The sequence below is a fragment of the Syzygium oleosum genome, unplaced genomic scaffold (assembly GCF_021117445.2).
Source record: "Syzygium oleosum isolate NSW1041296 unplaced genomic scaffold, Sole_v2.1 Sole_v2.01, whole genome shotgun sequence".
In the NCBI taxonomy this organism is placed as follows: Eukaryota; Viridiplantae; Streptophyta; class Magnoliopsida; order Myrtales; family Myrtaceae; genus Syzygium; species Syzygium oleosum.
Window position 1 is genome coordinate 2,887,511 of NW_026607485.1, and position 17,877 is coordinate 2,905,387.

General features: G+C 40.5%; 3 protein-coding genes across 3 annotated transcripts; 2 read left to right on the forward strand and 1 right to left on the reverse strand.

Annotated features, from left to right (window-relative positions):
* The first annotated feature begins 3,804 nt into the window (after positions 1–3,804).
* Positions 3,805–4,521, forward strand: LOC130140508 (uncharacterized). Its single transcript, XM_056320061.1, has one exon. It carries the CDS (start codon positions 3,805–3,807, stop codon positions 4,519–4,521), a length of 717 nt encoding a protein of 238 aa, XP_056176036.1.
* A 1,170-nt stretch (positions 4,522–5,691) lies between these two features.
* Positions 5,692–6,279, reverse strand: LOC115663377 (uncharacterized). Its single transcript, XM_030585386.2, has one exon. It carries the CDS (start codon positions 6,277–6,279, stop codon positions 5,692–5,694), a length of 588 nt encoding a protein of 195 aa, XP_030441246.2.
* Positions 6,280–15,819: 9,540 nt separating this feature from the next.
* Positions 15,820–16,993, forward strand: LOC130140520 (uncharacterized). Its single transcript, XM_056320106.1, has 4 exons — positions 15,820–15,850; positions 15,928–16,239; positions 16,315–16,402; positions 16,490–16,993. Exons 1-4 carry the CDS (start codon positions 15,834–15,836, stop codon positions 16,991–16,993), a joined length of 921 nt encoding a protein of 306 aa, XP_056176081.1. The 5' UTR covers positions 15,820–15,833.
* Positions 16,994–17,877: the final 884 nt, after the last annotated feature.

Consider the following 17,877-nt stretch of genomic DNA (forward strand, 5'->3'; position numbering starts at 1 on the left):
TCGCGCATTCATGATACGGACAGCTTGACAAGCCGAATCAACTGCGAATTGTAACGCTGAGTAAGTAATCAAGTAGATTATTCATCTAATCTAAGTAATTTTGGAAGTTAGGGCACAAATTTCAAGTTAAGTAGATTTTGAACTACGAGATTCAATTTGAGGAGTTTTTGAGTTGCAATTTTTGTGGAAATAGTAGTCTAGGGCATTGTGGAATGACGGGGTTTAACGAAAATCGATTTCAAAGTTTGGTTGTTTGGAACGAAATTTGGAAGTTTTGTGTGTGAGCCACGCATAATGGATTATATGCACAAGGAAAAAGATGAATGTACGCTATAAACGAGTTTCTTAGTTGGTGCGTTTTGTTGACGATTGAGCATAGTTTAGTCAAGTTGTTCATTGGAATAGTGTTTTACTTGGATTTTGATATCGTTTATTGGCCAATTGATAGGAATACGAATGCAACAACTGGAGTGACCTTCGTAAGTTGATTTTCGGCTAATCGATTTTCGGCTTTTCCAGGTGAGTGGTATTATCTCTTCTATAAATGTATAAAGCTCTTGTCTTAAAGTGATAATGATTTGATTATAATTTCTATTGAACTAAAAAGAGCATATTTAGTTGCATAAAAGTCTAGATCGAGCATTTACTACTTTTCGATTATTTGTGAAAGGTTCAAGAAACGTTTTATAAAAGGAGTTTCGAAATGTTACCAGTTTACCAAATGAATTCCGAAATAGGGTGAGAAAGGTCATGTGAAATATATATTTAGTTTGATGAATGGGGCTGAGAAAAATTATGTATTTTTTTTGTTTGCAAAATTTTGGTGAAAGAATTAAGAAAACTCTTGACTTTTGAGTATGATTTATGAAATGATATATACATGATTTTTTGTGAAATGCTTTACGAAATGCATTCTATTGGATAAGTTAAGTTGCGAAAGTTGATTTGATTCAATTTGTGAAACCGATTTACAAGATGAATTATGGTTTTGATTGTGGGATTATTGGAGAATGAGATTTATGATCGCTATGATAAGAACCCATTGAGGGGGAAGCATGCATACTATTTCAGAACGTCCTTCTTGGCTGAATCAACAACTAATATATGTGGTAGACTTAGCTAAACTTGGTTGTCTTTGTCATGAGCATTAAGAAGTGACCATAGTTAGGTATTGAGCATTAGATTAGTCGGTGAAATAGATCATTGACATTTGAACTGATGAGATTGATCAATAGAATAAACCATTGATATGTGAGTTAATGAGATTGATCAATGGATTGAACCATTGATATTTTGTTTTGATATTACTGAGTAAATGAGTATTTCGAATATGTATAAAGCTTTGTTAAAAACATAAAACTTGTTTTTAAACTTGAACATAAGTTATATTGTGGATTTGAACTAAATAAGTTTCGATATGATTTTGAAGTATGCTTAGTAGGCGTTTGATCTGCTTAGACTAAGCTATAGTTGCTCACACCATTCTTTCGAACATTTTTCAAGTTTTTCTTATAGCGGCAATGTGGCATCCTAGGCACGCCCCTTCCTATATGTCAGTCTAACCTCACGCGATTATAAGAGTTTGTACGCGGAAACGTTTCTTTTTAAAAATAGCATTTAAATCCTGAATTAATAACTAATAAAAAATATAAAGATATCACTGGCACTGAACTTCAATATTTCTTTATTTATATACATGGATGATACAAGGGTGAGTTCATACTAGGGAGGCTATGTACAGTGCTACTCCCATCACTATCCTATCAACATGAGACTCACCATTTCATCTATCAAAAGCGTATCACCTATCACGTGACCCTATCCCAAAAAGTGTCGGTCACATGTCCCAAAAATGATCCTCCCCGTTCTCCAACTACAGCTCACTCCACCCCACTAGAAGCATCGTCATCCTCGTCTTCGGACACGTACGGTAGGGGCCCTATGAGTCGCCCACCAATACGAGCATACACTGCCAAAAAACCTAACAATATAGATCAGACAGGGGGCCCAACATCTATAGTCAATACTGAGATACATCGCAAGAACACTATCCCGGGGACATCAGGAATCTCAAACTCTGACAGGTGTCCCGAGAAGTCGATCGGGGCCCCATAGCTAACTGAGGAGGAGGCGGGTAGGATAGGCATAGCTAAAAATCTGTAAAAGTTGTCAACAACAACAGTGAGCTAGGCTCAACAAGTAAAATGTCTGTCAACCTATATTAACAAGAATAGAATGTAAATCAACATGCATAAGTATAACAATCTTCTAGTTGGATTTGCTAATCACAATAAACACATTTTGTTGTACCTATGTTAGTAACCATCTCAAGTGAGATACTTTACTCCACAATCACAATCAATAGCACGATTCAACACACACACATACACACACACATACACACACACACACACACACACACACACACACACAATTTCACTCTTACTTGGGTATCATTATCTCACTCCAAGTCACATGCGCGGTGCGTTCGCCGGACACGCAAGGAGGAAAACTCCCGTCTAGCAGGATTCGATGCGCACTCCGATCTGCCGCGGTGTACGTCGGAATTTTCAACGGCCCGCGCAGGCTTCGTGATCCACTGACCACGGCATCCCGATCAAACTCCCGGGGCATCTAGGGCATTCTCATCCTAGGCATCGTAGTCCACTGACCACGGCATCCCGCATTCCCTACGGCTCCTCGGGGCATCGTCGGTTCACTGATCGACGGCAATTAATAACCCAGCAAGCCCACACAAACTAATCATTTCGTGTAGTACACAGCTCGTCAACAACAATCATCCTTTCTCAATATCACATAATTCACAGTTTACCACTTTAGTAGGACATATCGTAAGTCGCATTCGCGGTCTCGTTCACTAGAGCACCGCCTTGACTAATCGTCAACAACACATCCCACGACACATGGCTAACCACATCAAGGTCTAGCATGACTCATTGGAAAGATCAGAGTTTATACATTTCATCTCCAGAAGACATCAAATTGAGATTCCAGCAATTTCATATGGAAAATAGTAAGTCTTTATAAATTGGTAAAACTGGGCAGCCTTGCACCAATTTTAAAATCAGACTTAAATAAATAGTGAATGAACTTTAGAAATTCTAAATTTTGGATATGTCACCAAAGACACCTTGCTAAACATTTTTCACGAGGGATTCAAAGTCTAATTATTTCTTTAAATGCCTCGTTCGGGAGCTTAAAATCAGACTAAAAACTGTTCATCGGGACAGAATCCTTGCCTCTCAAAATGAGTTCATTTCAGTATCCAAATCCTCTCCAAAAATTCTAAAATTTAAATATGTTGTAGAGAAAGACATCCTCAAAAACTTTTGTGAAGGAAGTTTGTTCAGAATCATTCTAGAAAATTTTATAAAAATTCAAGAATGTGGAAAGGTCACTGAAACAGAGCACCTGGGCAGTCAAGCACGGGTTAGAGATTTGGCGTTCGTGCTACCCAAAACAACTCCAAAAATTCTGAAATTAAAATATGTTATACTTCCAGATGTTTTGAACAACTTTCATGAAGGAAGTCTTGCAAAGACTGATATCAGAAAGTAGTTAGTACCCTTCGATATAAGGGACTATAATGTACTTTGCAGACGTACCCAACTCATTGAATAGGAGTTGATGAAAGGAGAACTAGAGGCCATGGGACAAGGTAAGGTAAGTCATCAAGCCACACGGGATAACGTCAGATTTGGCAAAAGGCCCCTCCAGTTTGGAAAACCTTCTTTTGTCCATAATAAGAGACGCAACAACATGAGATCGTGGAATAACCAGTCGATGGAGCAGAGGTCATTCCCAAATGGAAACTGCCGCCAGTGTGGGAGACAACACGGGAATGTGCCGTGTCCAATGCTAAAGAGGTGTTTTGGGTGTGGACAACTCGGTCATGTTGTTAAAGATTGCCCTCAAGGGAGACCACAACCTAGTGCACCGCCAGTGCGGCAACAACAACAACCAACTCAGGGCGGAGCACCACCACCAAGGAATTTGCAAAGACCTCCAATGCAAGGAAAAGTGTATGCGATCACTCAGAAGGAAGCGGAAGCTTCCAAGACTGTTATTTCAGGTACGCTCTCCTTGTGTGATCAATTGGCATACGCATTATTTGATACAGGTGCTACGCATTCCTTTGTATCTGCAAGATTTATGCGATTAGTTGGATTGAAGTCTGAATTGCTTGAAGTGCCTTTGAGTGTCTCTACACCTCTAAAGGATATGATATTATCAACATTGGCATGTAAGGATTGTAAGATCTCTATAGGTGGAGTGGATCAGAGGATAGATCTGGTAGTTTTAGTTATGTACGACTTTGACGTTATCATAGGAATGGATTGGCTTAGTAAGCAATGGGCAAATGCAGATTGTTATGAGAAGGTGATTCAGTTTAACCCACCAAATCACCCTAGCTTTGAATTTGTCGGGAATGGAATGAATTCTTCATTGCCACTTATCTCAGCACTCGAGGCACATAGACTCCTCAATAATGGTTATTGAGGATACTTAGCAATGGTTAGGGATCAAGTTAAGAATGAATTGAAACTTGAGGAAATTTCTATGGTCCAAGAATTTCCGGATGTATTTCCTGAAAAGTTGCCAGGAATACCACCGGAACGAGAAGTTGAATTTGTTATAGAATTGGCCCCAGGAGCAGAGCCCATTTCGAAAGCCCCATATAGGATGGCATTAACGGATCTAAAGGAGTTAAAAGTACAATTACAAGAATTGCTTGATAGAGGATTTATTCGGCCAAGTGCATCATCATGGGGCGCACTTGTCTTATTTGTAAAGAAGAAGGATGGATCAATGCGTCTTTGCATTGATTATAGGCAATTGAATCAGATGACGATCAAGAACAAGTATCCTTTGCCTAGGATTGATGACCCATTTGACCAATTGCAGGGGGCATCCGTATTCTCAAAGATTGACTTAAGATCATGCTATCATCAGCTCAGGATTAAGAAGGAAGACATTCCTAAAACGGCGTTCAGGACGCGATATTGACATTATGAGTTTTTGGTAATGCCATTCGGGTTGACTAACGCGCCAGCTGCATTCATAGATTTAATGAATAGAGTGTTTAAACCCTATTTGGATCAGTTTGTTATAGCTTTCATTGATGATATTCTGATATACTCGAAAGGACTAGAAGAGCATGAACGACACCTAAGGGTTACACTTCAGACTCTGAGAGAACATAAGTTGTATGCGAAGTTTAGTAAGTGTGAATTTTGGTTGGATTAAGTAGCATTTCTGGGTCACATAATAATTGGAGAAGGTATAATAGTTGACCCAGCTAAAATTGAAGCGATAGTCAATTGGCCTAGACCAACGACAGTAATAGAGATTCGAAATTTCTTAGGACTTGCTAGTTACTATCGGAGGTTCGTAGAAGGATTTTCACGTCTGACTGGTCCATTGACTCAATTGACGAGGAAGGACACGAAATTTGAATGGAACGACGAGTGTGAACGAAGTTTTCAAGAGCTTAAGAAAAAATTGACTACCGCCTCAATTCTGACAATATCATATGGATCGAAAGGATTTGTTGTGTATAGCGACGCCTCCCACAAGGGCCTTGGGTGTGTTTTGATGCAACACGGGAAGATCATCGCTTATGCATCCAGGCAATTAAAACCGTATGAGTTGAATTATCCGACGCATGACTTAGAATTGGCAGCAGTTGTCTTTGCACTGAAGTTTGTCCTCTCTATTTTCCACTATATGAGGCGCAAACCTAGATAGTTTAGAAAATTGAGCCTCGTACTGATCCACCGTCATATTATTCTGACATAGCTGTATGAACTCTGCTATTTTCTGATCTTTCGTACGGTCAGAAAAATACTTCTCATAAAATGCCTCCACAAACTTCTCCCAAGCTATTTCCGTACCCATAGGAAACACTGCTTCTTTCGATGCTCTCCACCAGTGTTCCGCATTTCTTTCCGGTTGATACTCAGCCAAAAGTATCTTATCAGTATCAGTACAAGTCAACAGGTTGAATATTTTCTCCAAACTACATATCCACCTTTCGGCCTCGTTGGGGTCTCCCACTCCAGCAAACTTACTTGGCTTCAGTTTCAGAAATTGTTCAATAAGTCCTTGCACACGGCGATCACCATTCCCTATTACCGCTTGCTGCTTGGCTTGTTGCTCAAACAATGCCCCTACATTGGCCAATGCTTCCAGGATTCCATCTACTCGAGGTTCTCTTCCTTGAGTGGCACCAAAAGATGATGCACCAAACCTCACCATCTTGTATTGCCCAGTTCTACAAATTGATCACCAGTTACTATGGATGATCAATTGTCGTAGCTAACTAATAAGTAACAAACGTTATTTATATCACATAAGTAACCATAGTTACTTGTATCTCCCTAACACAATACTAATAAACACATGCATTAGAAGTCTTAGGGCAGACACAACTTAGCTTGTTCGTCACTAAAGCACCTTATCACTCCCATATAACCAACCTTATCCCTCCAATGCAAGCTTCACCTTATCACTCCAATGTAAACCTAAGCTCTGATACCATTCGAACAGGGCTGTGGCATCCCAGGCACGCCCCTTCCTATATGTCATTCTAAGCTCACGCGATTATAAGAGTTCGCACGCGGAAACATTCTTTTTAAAAATAGCATTTAAATCTTGAATTAATAACTAATCAAAAATATAAAGATATCATTGGCACTGAACTTCAACATTTCTTTATTTATATACATGGATGATACAAGAGTGAGTTCATGCTAGGGAGACTATGTACAGTGCTACTCCCATCACTATCCTATCAACATGAGACTCACAATTTCATCTATCAAAAGCGTATCACCTATCACGTGACCTTATTCCAAAAAGTGTCGGTCACATGTCCCAAAAATGATCCTCCCTATCCTCCAACTACAGCTCAATCCACCCCACTAGAAGCATCGTCATGCTCGTCGTCGGACACGTACAATAGGGGCCCTATCAGTCGCCCACCAATACGAGCATACACTGCCAAAAAACTTAACAATATAGATCAGACGGGGGGCCTAACATCTATGGTCAATATTGAGATACATCGCACGAACACTATCCCGGGGACATCAGGAATCTCGAATTCTGACAGGTGTCCCGAGAAGTCGATCGAGGCCCCATAGCTAACTGAGGAGGAGGCGGGTAGGATAGGCATAGCTAAAAATCTGTAAAAGTTGTTAACAACAATAGTGAGCTAGGCTCAACAAGTAAAATGTCTGTCAACCTATATTAACAAGAATAGAATGCATATCAACAGGCATAAGTATAACAATCTTCTAGCTGGATTTACTAATCACAATAAACACATTTTGTTGTACCTATGTTAGTAACCATCTCAAGTGAGATACTTTACTCCACAATCACAATCAATAGCACGATTCACACACACACACACACACACACACACACACACAATTTCACTCTTGCTTGGGTATCATTATCTCACTCCAAGTCACATGCCCGGTGCGCTCGCCGGACACGCAAGGAGGAAAACTCCCGTCTAGCGGGATTCGGTGCGCACTCCGATCCGCCGCGGTGTACGCCGGAATTTTCAACGGCCCGCGCAGGCTTCTTGATCCACTGACCATGGCATCCCGATCAAACTACCGGGGCATCTAGGGCATTCTCATCCTAGGCATCGTAGTCCACTGACCACGGCATCCCGCATTCCCTACGGCTCCTCGGGGCATCGTCGGTTCACTGATCGACGGCATTTAATAACCCAGCAAGCCCACACAAACTAATCATTTCGTGCAGTACACAGTTCGTCAACAACAATCATCCTTTCTCAATATCACATAATTCACAGTTTACCACTTTAGTAGGACATATCGTAAGTCGCATTCGCGGTCTCGTTCACTAGAGCACCGCCTTGACTAATCGTCAACAACACATCCCACGACACGTGGCTAACCACATCAAGGTCTAGCTCTAGCATGACTCATTGGAAAGATCAGAGTTTATACATTTCATCTCCAGAAGACATCAAATTGAGATTCCAACAATTTCATATGGAAAATAGTAAGTCTTTATAAATTGGTAAAACTGGACAGCCTTGCACCAATTTTAAAATCAGACTTAAATAAATAGTGAATGAACTTTAAAAATTCTAAATTTTGGATATGGAGACATTACCTATATGGAGGAAAGTTTGAAATTTATACAAATCATAAGAATCTGAAGTATTTGTTTTCTCATAAAGAGTTAAATATGAGACAGAGAAGGTGGATGTAGTTATTAAAGGATTATGATTGTGAAATTTTATACCATCCCGGGAAAGCCAATAAAGTGACAGACGCTCTTAGTCGGAAGTCTGCTTTGACCGTAGCCGATCTGATGGTCAAGGAATGGTGTTTACTTGAGAAGGCTTCAGAATCAGACTTTAAACTTGAGATTAATGATCTTTCCAGTATATTGGCTACGATGACAGTTGAGCCTGTAATTATACAAAGAAATAAAGCATTACAGCAAACGGACCCCGAGATCTCAAAGGTTTGGGAAGAAATCATGAAAGGAAAGAAGTCAGAATTTCACGTAACGGATGAAGGAGTCGTGAAATTCCGTGGACGCATATGCGTGCCTGACAATGAAGAATTAAAGCGGGAAATCTTGACGGAGGCCCATTGGAGTAATTATAGTATTCACCCCGGGAATACGAAGATGTACCATAATCTTCGTCAATATTACTAGTGGAATGGAATGAAGTCGGATATAGCTAAACATTTTGCAGGGTGTTTAACGTGTCAACAAGTCAAGGTAGAGCATCGTAAATCGGCTAAAATGCTGAAACCTTTAGAAATTCCCGAATGGAAATGGGAACATATAACAATGGATTTCGTGCAAGGTTTACCAAGGACATCAAGTGGTCACGATTCCATCTGGGTGATTGTAGATCGTTTGACTAAGTTTGCTCATTTTCTGGCAGTACGAATAGACTATTCACTTGAGAAGTATGCAGACTTATATATTAAACATATAGTGCGATTGCACGGAGTGCCTGTGACCATCACGTCAGACCGAGACCCAAGATTCACTTCGAACTTCTGGAAGAATCTCTAGGTGGCTCTGGGGACTAAGCTTCAGTGTAGTACTGCATTTCATCCTCAGACAGATGGACAATCAGAACGGGTGATACAAATATTGGAGGATATGTTACGTGCTTGTGTTATTGACTTCAAAGGCAATTGGGACGAGAAGCTACCTTTAGTGGAGTTTGCATATAATAATAGCTTTCAGAAAAGTATTCAGATGGCTCCATTTGAAACCTTGTATGAAAGAGCCTGTAGGACCCCAGTCTGTTGGGATGAAGTAGGAGAGAGAAAGTTGACAGCACTAGAATTAGTACAAGTCATGATGGAAACCGTGAAACTGATACGAGATAAGCTCAAAACCGCCTAAAGTCGACAGAAAAGTTATGCCGATAGACGTCGGAGACCCTTAGAGTTCAAGGTGGGTGACCATGTGTTCCTGAAAGTATCACCAATGAAAGGTATATCAAGGTTTGGAAAGAAAGGAAAATTGAGTCCCGGGTTTGTAGGACCTTTTGAAATACTCGAGAGAATCGGAGAATTGGCATATCGGTTAGCATTACCACCAAAGCTCTCTAATATACACGATGTATTTCATGTATCAATGTTGAGGAAATACAAGCCTGACTCCTCACACGTGCTAGATTTTGAGACCATAGATGTCGACGACAAGGTAAAATACATTGAGAGACCAATACGGATATTGGATCATGGCAAGCGGACTCTCAGAAATAAAACCATTCCTCTTGTTAAAATTCTGTGGCAACATCATGGTGATGAGGAAGCTACATGGGAAAGTGAAGAAGAGATGAGACTTCGGTACCCACAATTGTTTGAAGGAACAAGTAAAGACCTAAATTTTGAGGACGGAATTTCATAAGGTGGGGAGAGTGTGACATCCCAAAATTCCATTCGCTAGTTTAACGAATGTATGTAACAGAACGTTACGTGGAAATTTAAATAATCGGCGACGAGCTACGGAAGTGTCAATTTTGGAAGACGCTGACGTTATTATGAAATTACTGTACCATTGCCTTGTCAACCACCGCAAGACCATCTTGACTTCTCAATGTCTTCCGTGCACATTATCCATTTTAGTCACGTTTTCCTCTCGAGTCAAATTTCATGTAAGCCAATTCCATGTGCCATGTTGCTGTTATCTTTGTTTGTATGTCACGTTGGAAGCGTTTTCCCCAATCCACACCACCAGTACACTTATTCATTCGGTCACCTCCCTCGTCACTGCCACTCACCCTTTTCTTCGTGCCACACTTGACCCCCTTACACCATCACCGCCAGCTGCTCCCTTACATCACCCCAGCCAGCTGTCCATTTGTTTTCTTCAGTCAACAATTATTCTGCCATTCTAAGTCTCCACGCCACTTGCTTTCTATCACTAACAGCATCATCATCACCACCGCCCAGCTGTCCCATATTTTTCTCCAGTCAACAAAATTCTGCTCTTCCTCAGTCAACCGGCGAAGGAGATCAGTCCAGCAAAGCCCCCAAGTCTTTGATTTTTCAAAGACTTTCGCCGACTTAGTAGTCTTCTTCATCTTCTTATTCCTCTGCCCTTCTCATTCTCTACCGCCCAAAAAAAAAAAACAGAACAACCCCCTCTATTTATCATTTTCTGTTCTGATCGTTTCTTTTCCCCCAACACCATCACGTACCGTTTTGTCCTCCACGAGCTGCCCAAGACCTTCACGCCGACGGAACCTTCGAACCGTGAACCGAGGAGCGCGACCAGAGAGCTGAAAAGCTCGGCGACATCCCCATCTTCCGCGACAACCGTCCTCGCGAGCCGACGTCAAGGCAAGTGAAATTCTAGCTCCCTATAATAGATCGGAATGGGTTGCATGTTGGCGTGGGTTTAGGATATTGATGGAAATGGATGGTGGTGATGGAAATTAGCTGCTGGTTTGGGTGTTTTTGAACACCAAATTCGTGTAGATCAAGTCATGAGTTATTCTTGAACTTGAGTTGTGATTTCCAGATTCGGTTTCTACTGGACCTTTACTGCTTTCCAATTCTGTAGAGATTTCTGTGGTTAGAATTTTGCACCGAAGACACCTTGATAAACATTTTTCATGAAGGATTCAAAGTCTAATTATTTCTTTAAATGCCTCGTTCGGGAGCTTAAAGTCAGACTAAAAACTGTTCATCGGGACAGAATCCTTGACTCTTAAAATGAGTTCATTTCAGTATCCAAATCCTCTCCAAAAATTCTAAAATTTAAATATGTTGTAGAGAAAGACATCCTCAAAAACTTTTGTGAAGGAAGTTTGTTCAGAATCATTCTAGAAAATTTTATAAAAATTCAAGAATGTGGAAAGGTCACTGAAACAGAGCACCTGGGCAGTCAAGCACGGGTTAGAGATTTGGCGTTCGTGCTACCCAAAACAACTTCAAAAATTCTGAAATTAAAATATGTTATACTTCCAGATGTTTTGAACAACTTTCATGAAGGAAGTCTTGCAAAATTCTAACCACAGAAATCTCTAAAAAATTAGAAAGCAGTAAAGGTCCAGTAGAAACCGAATCTGGAAATCACAACTCAAGTTCAAGAATAACTCATGACTTGATCTACACGAATTTGGTGTTCAAAAACACCCAAACCAGCAGCTAATTTCCATCACCACCATCCATTTCCATCAATATCCTAAACCCACGCCAACATGCAACCCATTCCGATCTATTATAGGGAGGCAGAATTTCACTTGCCTTGACGTCGGCTCGCGAGGACGGTTGTCGCGGAAGATGGGGATGTCGCCGAGCTTTTCAGCTCTCTGGTCGCGCTCCTCGGTTCACGGTTCGAAGGTTCCGTCGGCGTGAAGATCTTGGGCAGCTCGCACTACAAAAAAACAAGGGTTTAGCCACGGAAATTTGCGACGAATTATTTTTCGTGGCTAATTGCGACGAATATATTTTCCGTCGCAAATTAGCCACGAAAAATAATTCGTCGCAAATTTCCGACGAATTTTGCGACGGAAAAAAATTCGTGGCTAATTTGCGACGGAATCTGCCACGGAAAAAAAATCGTCGCAAATTTGCGACGAATTTTACCACGAAAAAAAATTCGTGGAAAATTTGCGACGGATTTTCCCACGAAAAAAATTCGTGGCTAATTTGCGACGGAATTTGCCACGAAAAATAATTCGTGGCTAATTTGCGACGGAATTTGCCACGAAAAAATAGTCGTCGCTAATTTGCGACGGAATTTGCCACGAAAAAAAATTCGTGGCTAATTTGCGACCAAATTTCCGACGAATATTTTTCCGTTTCTAATTTGCGACGAAAAATAAATGTCGTCGCTAATTTGCGACGAAATTTACCACGAAAAAAATTCGTGGTTATTTTGCTGACGGAATTAGCGACAATTGTTATTCGTCGCTGATTCTCCTCTACTTGTAGACCCAATTTCTCTCTCTCTGCTAATTCCTCTTATCCCTATTAGCATTCTCCCTTCCTCTCCCTATTTGCTTTGTTATCCCTTCCTCTCGATAAATCTCTCCGCACGCGCAAAAATCTATCTCGGTGAACCTTTTCTCTTTGGTAAGTGGTGTGATTAATTTCGGCAAAACTATTTTCAAATTTTTGTTATTTTATTGAGTTTTTTTCTCTTTTTTTTTTCGACTTCGTCGCCGTCGCCGGTCAAACGCGGCGACCGGCGAGGCTCGCCGGCCATGGGCGGGGCGCTGGACCTCGCCCGGATCGGGCGAGGCCGAGCGGCCTCGCCATGGGGCCGCGCTCGACCTCGCCGCGAGGTCGGCGGCGGCCATGGCCGCTCGACCTCGCCGCGAGGTCCAGCGGCGGCCATGGCCGCTCGACCTCGCCATGGCCGCCGCTGAACCTCGCGGCGGCCATGGCGAGGCCCAAGCTCGACCTCGCCGCCCGGATCGGGCGCCGAGGCCCAAGCTCGACCTCGCCGCCCGGATCCGGGCGGCGAGGTCGAGCGGCCATGGCGCCGCCTGGACCTCGCGGCGAGGTCGGCGGCCATGGCGCGCCTGGACCTCGCCGCGAGGAGGTCGCGGCGGCGGCTGACCTCGCCGCGAGGTCCGGATCGGCGGCGAGGTCCGAGATCAGCCATGGCCGGCGAGGTCCAACTCGCCGGCCGGTCGCCGGATCGGCGACCGGAGAAAAAATGAAGGAAAAAAATTTGGGAAAAAAATTCGAAAAAAAAATTATTAAAAAAATTGGGGAAAAAAATTATTATAAAAAAATAAAATCTGAAGTCAATTTTTTTTTGTAGGTACGTATTCGTTTGAAAGTCTCGCGGATGAAGTGAACGTTGCAATTCTCATCAAATTGAGCACTTTGTACTACAAAGATTTCAGTCAAATACTTGGGTAAGTCAATTGTTTTAATTTTTTCAATTTCAAAATAATTTATTTAGGCAAAAATAAAATTTTAATTTTTAGAATTTTATGGTTTTAATATCGAAAATTTTTTGGCATTAATATTTTACGAGATTTTGTTATTTTTATATAGACAATGCAAAGAGACGGGGCTTGGATGTATAATAAGAACTTACTGGACGTCGAGGATTGACCGATGAGTTTAAATCTTGGGTTGGAACTATTTTTGGACTTTGCTAGTAGTAAATATGAGTTGATGGATGGAAATAAGTTAAGGTGTCCGTGTAGAAAGTGCAGTAATGGTAAATTTCATGTATGTGATACAGTTAGAGAACATCTTTGTAGATTTGGGTTTACTCCGAACTACTATAATTGGACTTGTCATGGTGAATCATTTATATCTGATGAAGGATATCGAATAAGTGACCAATTTTCAGTTAGGGAAGAATGTAGCTATTATGACCAAATGAACCCATACCAGAGGATGGTGATTGATGCAGCTGGTCATAATTCGGATCCAAACCATGCAAGTACTAGTTTTACTCCAAGACTTGAACAATTTGAAGAGATAGGAGTAACAGGTTTTGATGAGAATGTGTGTAATGAAACGTTTCCATCTAATCAGTTCTGGGAAGTGTTGAAAGCAGCAGATGAACCTTTATGGGCAGGTTGTGACAATCATACTCAGTTATCAGCGACAACAAGATTGTTAAATATCAAGGCAGAGCATAATGTGTCTGAGAATTGCTTTAACTCTTTTGTTGAAGTAATGCGAGAAGCAATGCCTCCTGATAACATAATGCCAAGTGATTTTTACGATATGAAGAAGTTAGTGGATAACTTAGGTCTTCCAGTTGAAAGGATTGATGTATGTAGCAGGGGTTGTATGTTATATTGGAGAGATGACGAAAATGCAGAATCTTGCAAATTCTGTAGCCAACCTAGGTACAAGATTAACAGGAACATGAGGCAAGGTCGTAATCAGAAGCGTAGACCATGCAAGCAAATGTTTTATCTGCCCTTAATCCCCAGATTACAAAGGCTTTATGCGTCTCAAGCCACTGCTGAACACATGACTTGGCATGCAAATCATGAAAGAGAAGAGGGTCTAATGTGTCATCCTTCAGATGCAGAGGCATGGAAACATTTTGATAGAACATACCCTGAATTTGCGATAGAGTCTCGAAATATTAGGTTAGGTCTCTGTGCTGATGGATTTGCCCCATTTGGAAAATCAGGGAAAAGTTATTCATGTTGGCCAGTTATCTTAACTCCGTACAATCTTCCACCCGGTATGTGCATGAAGACACCTTATATGTTTTTGACATTGATCGTGGACCAGGGCCGCAAAATCCGAAAAAGTTGATAGATGTTTATATGCAACCATTGATTGAAGAGTTACAACGGCTATGGAATGAAGGTGTCGTTACGTATGATGTTTCTACTAATCAAACATTTGTAATGAAGGCTGCTCTTCTTTGGACGATAAATGACTTTCCACTTATGGAATGTTATCCGGATGGAGTTTGGGATCTTAGGATGTCCGATATGTTTGGAGATGTCGAAGTCATTGATTAAGACATGGTAAGAAGCCTTGCTATTTTGATTGTCTCGAGACAATTTTTGCCGATGAATCATACATTCGGAAGGAATAAAAAGAGTTCATCAAGAATAGGATTGAAAGAACTCCTCCACCATTGAGGTTGATTGGTGATCAAATATGGGAGGCGAGTGCGGGACTTTCCAACTGTTGTTGAAAACCCTCATGGCACAACTATTGCGTACGGAAGTGCACATAAGTGGACTAAACGCAGTATATTTTGGGATCTACCATATTGGAAAGCTCATCTTATTCATCATAATCTTGACGTTATGCACATTGAAAAGAATGTTTTCGACAATGTCATAAATACTGTGATGGATGTCACGGGAAAAACAAAAGACAACTTGAATGCAAGAAAAGATATGAGAGATATTTGTGATCGGCCAACATTAGATGTGGATGCAAGCAGCAGGGGACCAAAACCAAAAGCAGTTTATACATTGGATAAGGAGCAGAGACGAGTCGTTTGTCGGGAGATGTGTTGATTTGAACGAATGCAAGTTGACAGGATTAAAGAGTCATGATTGTCACATATTTATGGAAAGACTAATTCCAATAGCTTTGAAGGAACTTCTACCAAACTTTGTATGGGGCGCCATTACAGAGTTAAGTAATTTCCTCCATGATATTTGCTCAACAGTGTTAAAAGTATCACACATGGAGAAACTGGAGAGAGACATTCCAATTATTCTTTGCAATTTAGAAAGGATATTTCCTCCAGGCGTTTTTGATTCAATGAAGCATCTCTAGTTCACTTGCCTTATGAGGCTAAAGTTGCGGAGTCCCGTCCAATTTCGATGGATGTATCCATTTGAGAGGTAAAATTTTTTCAAAATAAAATTCAAAATACTTTATTATATATTATGTTCGATAAACTTCTTTCTATTGCAACAAGGTTCTTATATCATTTGAAGAAAAAAGTGAAGAATAAGGCATGTGTTGAAGCTTCAATTTGTAATGCATATATTGTGGAAGAAGTGACAACATTTGCATCATACTATTTTGAGCCGCACGTGCAGTGCAAGAGGCGGAGAGCAGGAAGAAATGATGAGGGTCCCATCGATCCCAATTGCAAATCATTCTCTATTTTCAATTATCTCGGTCGACCAAGCGGCGCATGTCAGTTTCGTTGCTTAACAGGCGAAGAACGGCAGGCAGCCCATACCTATATTTTACTGAACTGTCCAGAAGTGGAGCCATACTTCCAGTAAGTGTATATTTTTGCAAATATATGTATTGCGTGTCAAATATTTACTAATATTTAAATGTAAATTGTTAATAGGATTTTTCAAAATTCAATGTATGGACTACCACCAAAAGAGTTCGACCGTTTATGCGATGAACAATTTGCAGCATGGTTCAAAACATATGTAAGTTGCCTATAGACCAAAACCAAGTTATTAATATTTTATACATCATTTAAATATATATTATTGACTTTGCGTGTGTAATCTTAGGTTCACAGTAATCATGATCAAGTTGAAGAGCAAGGATTACTATATTATCTGTCATGGGGTCCACAGTCAAGCATACGAAGTTGGCCAGCATATTTCATAAACGGGTACAATTTTCACACTCGAGAATATGGAATGGAAAAAGCCACAATGAATAGTGGTGTGTGTGTTCGGTCATCCAATTGTGGTAGTTCAAAAGATGATTTTTATGGCTTGTTGGATGAAATCATCGAGATAGAGTACCCCGGACCATTAATGCGGGTTGTGTTATTTAAGTGCATGTGGTTCGACCCCGTCAAAGGAACGAAGGTACATACGAAGTTTAATTTGGTTGAAATAAATCACAAGAAAAGGTATAAGAAATATGAACCATTTGTGTTGGCACAACAAGCAATTCAAGTATATTATGCATCATATCCTAGTTTGAAACGTGACAAAGCTGATTGGTGGGCTGTATGTAAAACCAAAGCACGAAGAAAAATCGAGGAACACTTGGAAGGATACTGACATATCAAGAAGAGGAAGTTTATAATGCGGTTCAAGGCGAGGAATATAACATTCCTACTCTACGAGATCCATGTGGAGCAATGATAGATGTAGATGTAACTGAAATTCGCGAATCAAATTTAGAAGGTGTTGCAGAAGCTGATTTTCGGACGATGATGATGATGATGATGATGATGATGCGGCGACGATGGCGATGATGATGATGGCGATGATGGCGGCGGCGATGATGACGATGATGCTTTGAACAAGAAGATTAAGATCAAAATGAAGACGAAGGTGAAGACGAAGATTTAGATTTTTGAGACTTTTTACTAATTATGTCGTAATTATTATTATTATTATTATTATGACAAAGTTTATTGTTGTTGTCATATTTATTATTGTTGTTGTTGCCGTAATTATTAGTATTGTTGTTGTTGTTGTTGTAGTTATTATTATTATTATTATTGTAATTGTTGTTGAATATTATTATTGCTATTATTGTTAATGAAACGTCATTGTCCGGAAAAAAAAAATGAATTACGCGAGTGTGGGACAGTAGAAATGAAATTCGTGGCTAAAATCTGTGGAAAATTTGCCACGAAATTTAGCCACGAATTTCATGAAAAAATCCCACTCACAAGGCTAAGTAATTTTTCATGAAAAGCCAAAAATTAATTTTAAGAAATTCGTGGCAAAAATCCGTGGCAATTTACCACGGATTTCGTAAACAAAGGCCGTACGCATGATTTAGGCTTTTTTTAGGAAATTCATGGTAAATTTGCCACGGATTTTAGCCACAGATTTTTTTTAAAAAAAAATTATATTGTATTCTTTTTTAGGAAATTCGTGGCAAAAATCCGTGGCAAATTTGCCACGGATTTTAGCCACGGATTTGTTATTAA

Bases quoted from the DNA above. Each gene is read 5' to 3' on its own strand.
- LOC115663377 (XM_030585386.2), bottom strand. From the start codon at position 6,279: ATGGTGAGGTTTGGTGCATCATCTTTTGGTGCCACTCAAGGAAGAGAA.
- LOC130140520 (XM_056320106.1), top strand. The intron at 16,240-16,314 runs GTAAGTGTATAT...AATTGTTAATAG, and splicing joins GAAGTGGAGCCATACTTCCA to GATTTTTCAAAATTCAATGT. The intron at 16,403-16,489 runs GTAAGTTGCCTA...GTGTAATCTTAG, and splicing joins CAGCATGGTTCAAAACATAT to GTTCACAGTAATCATGATCA.
- LOC130140508 (XM_056320061.1), top strand. From the start codon at position 3,805: ATGGAGCAGAGGTCATTCCCAAATGGAAACTGCCGCCAGTGTGGGAGA.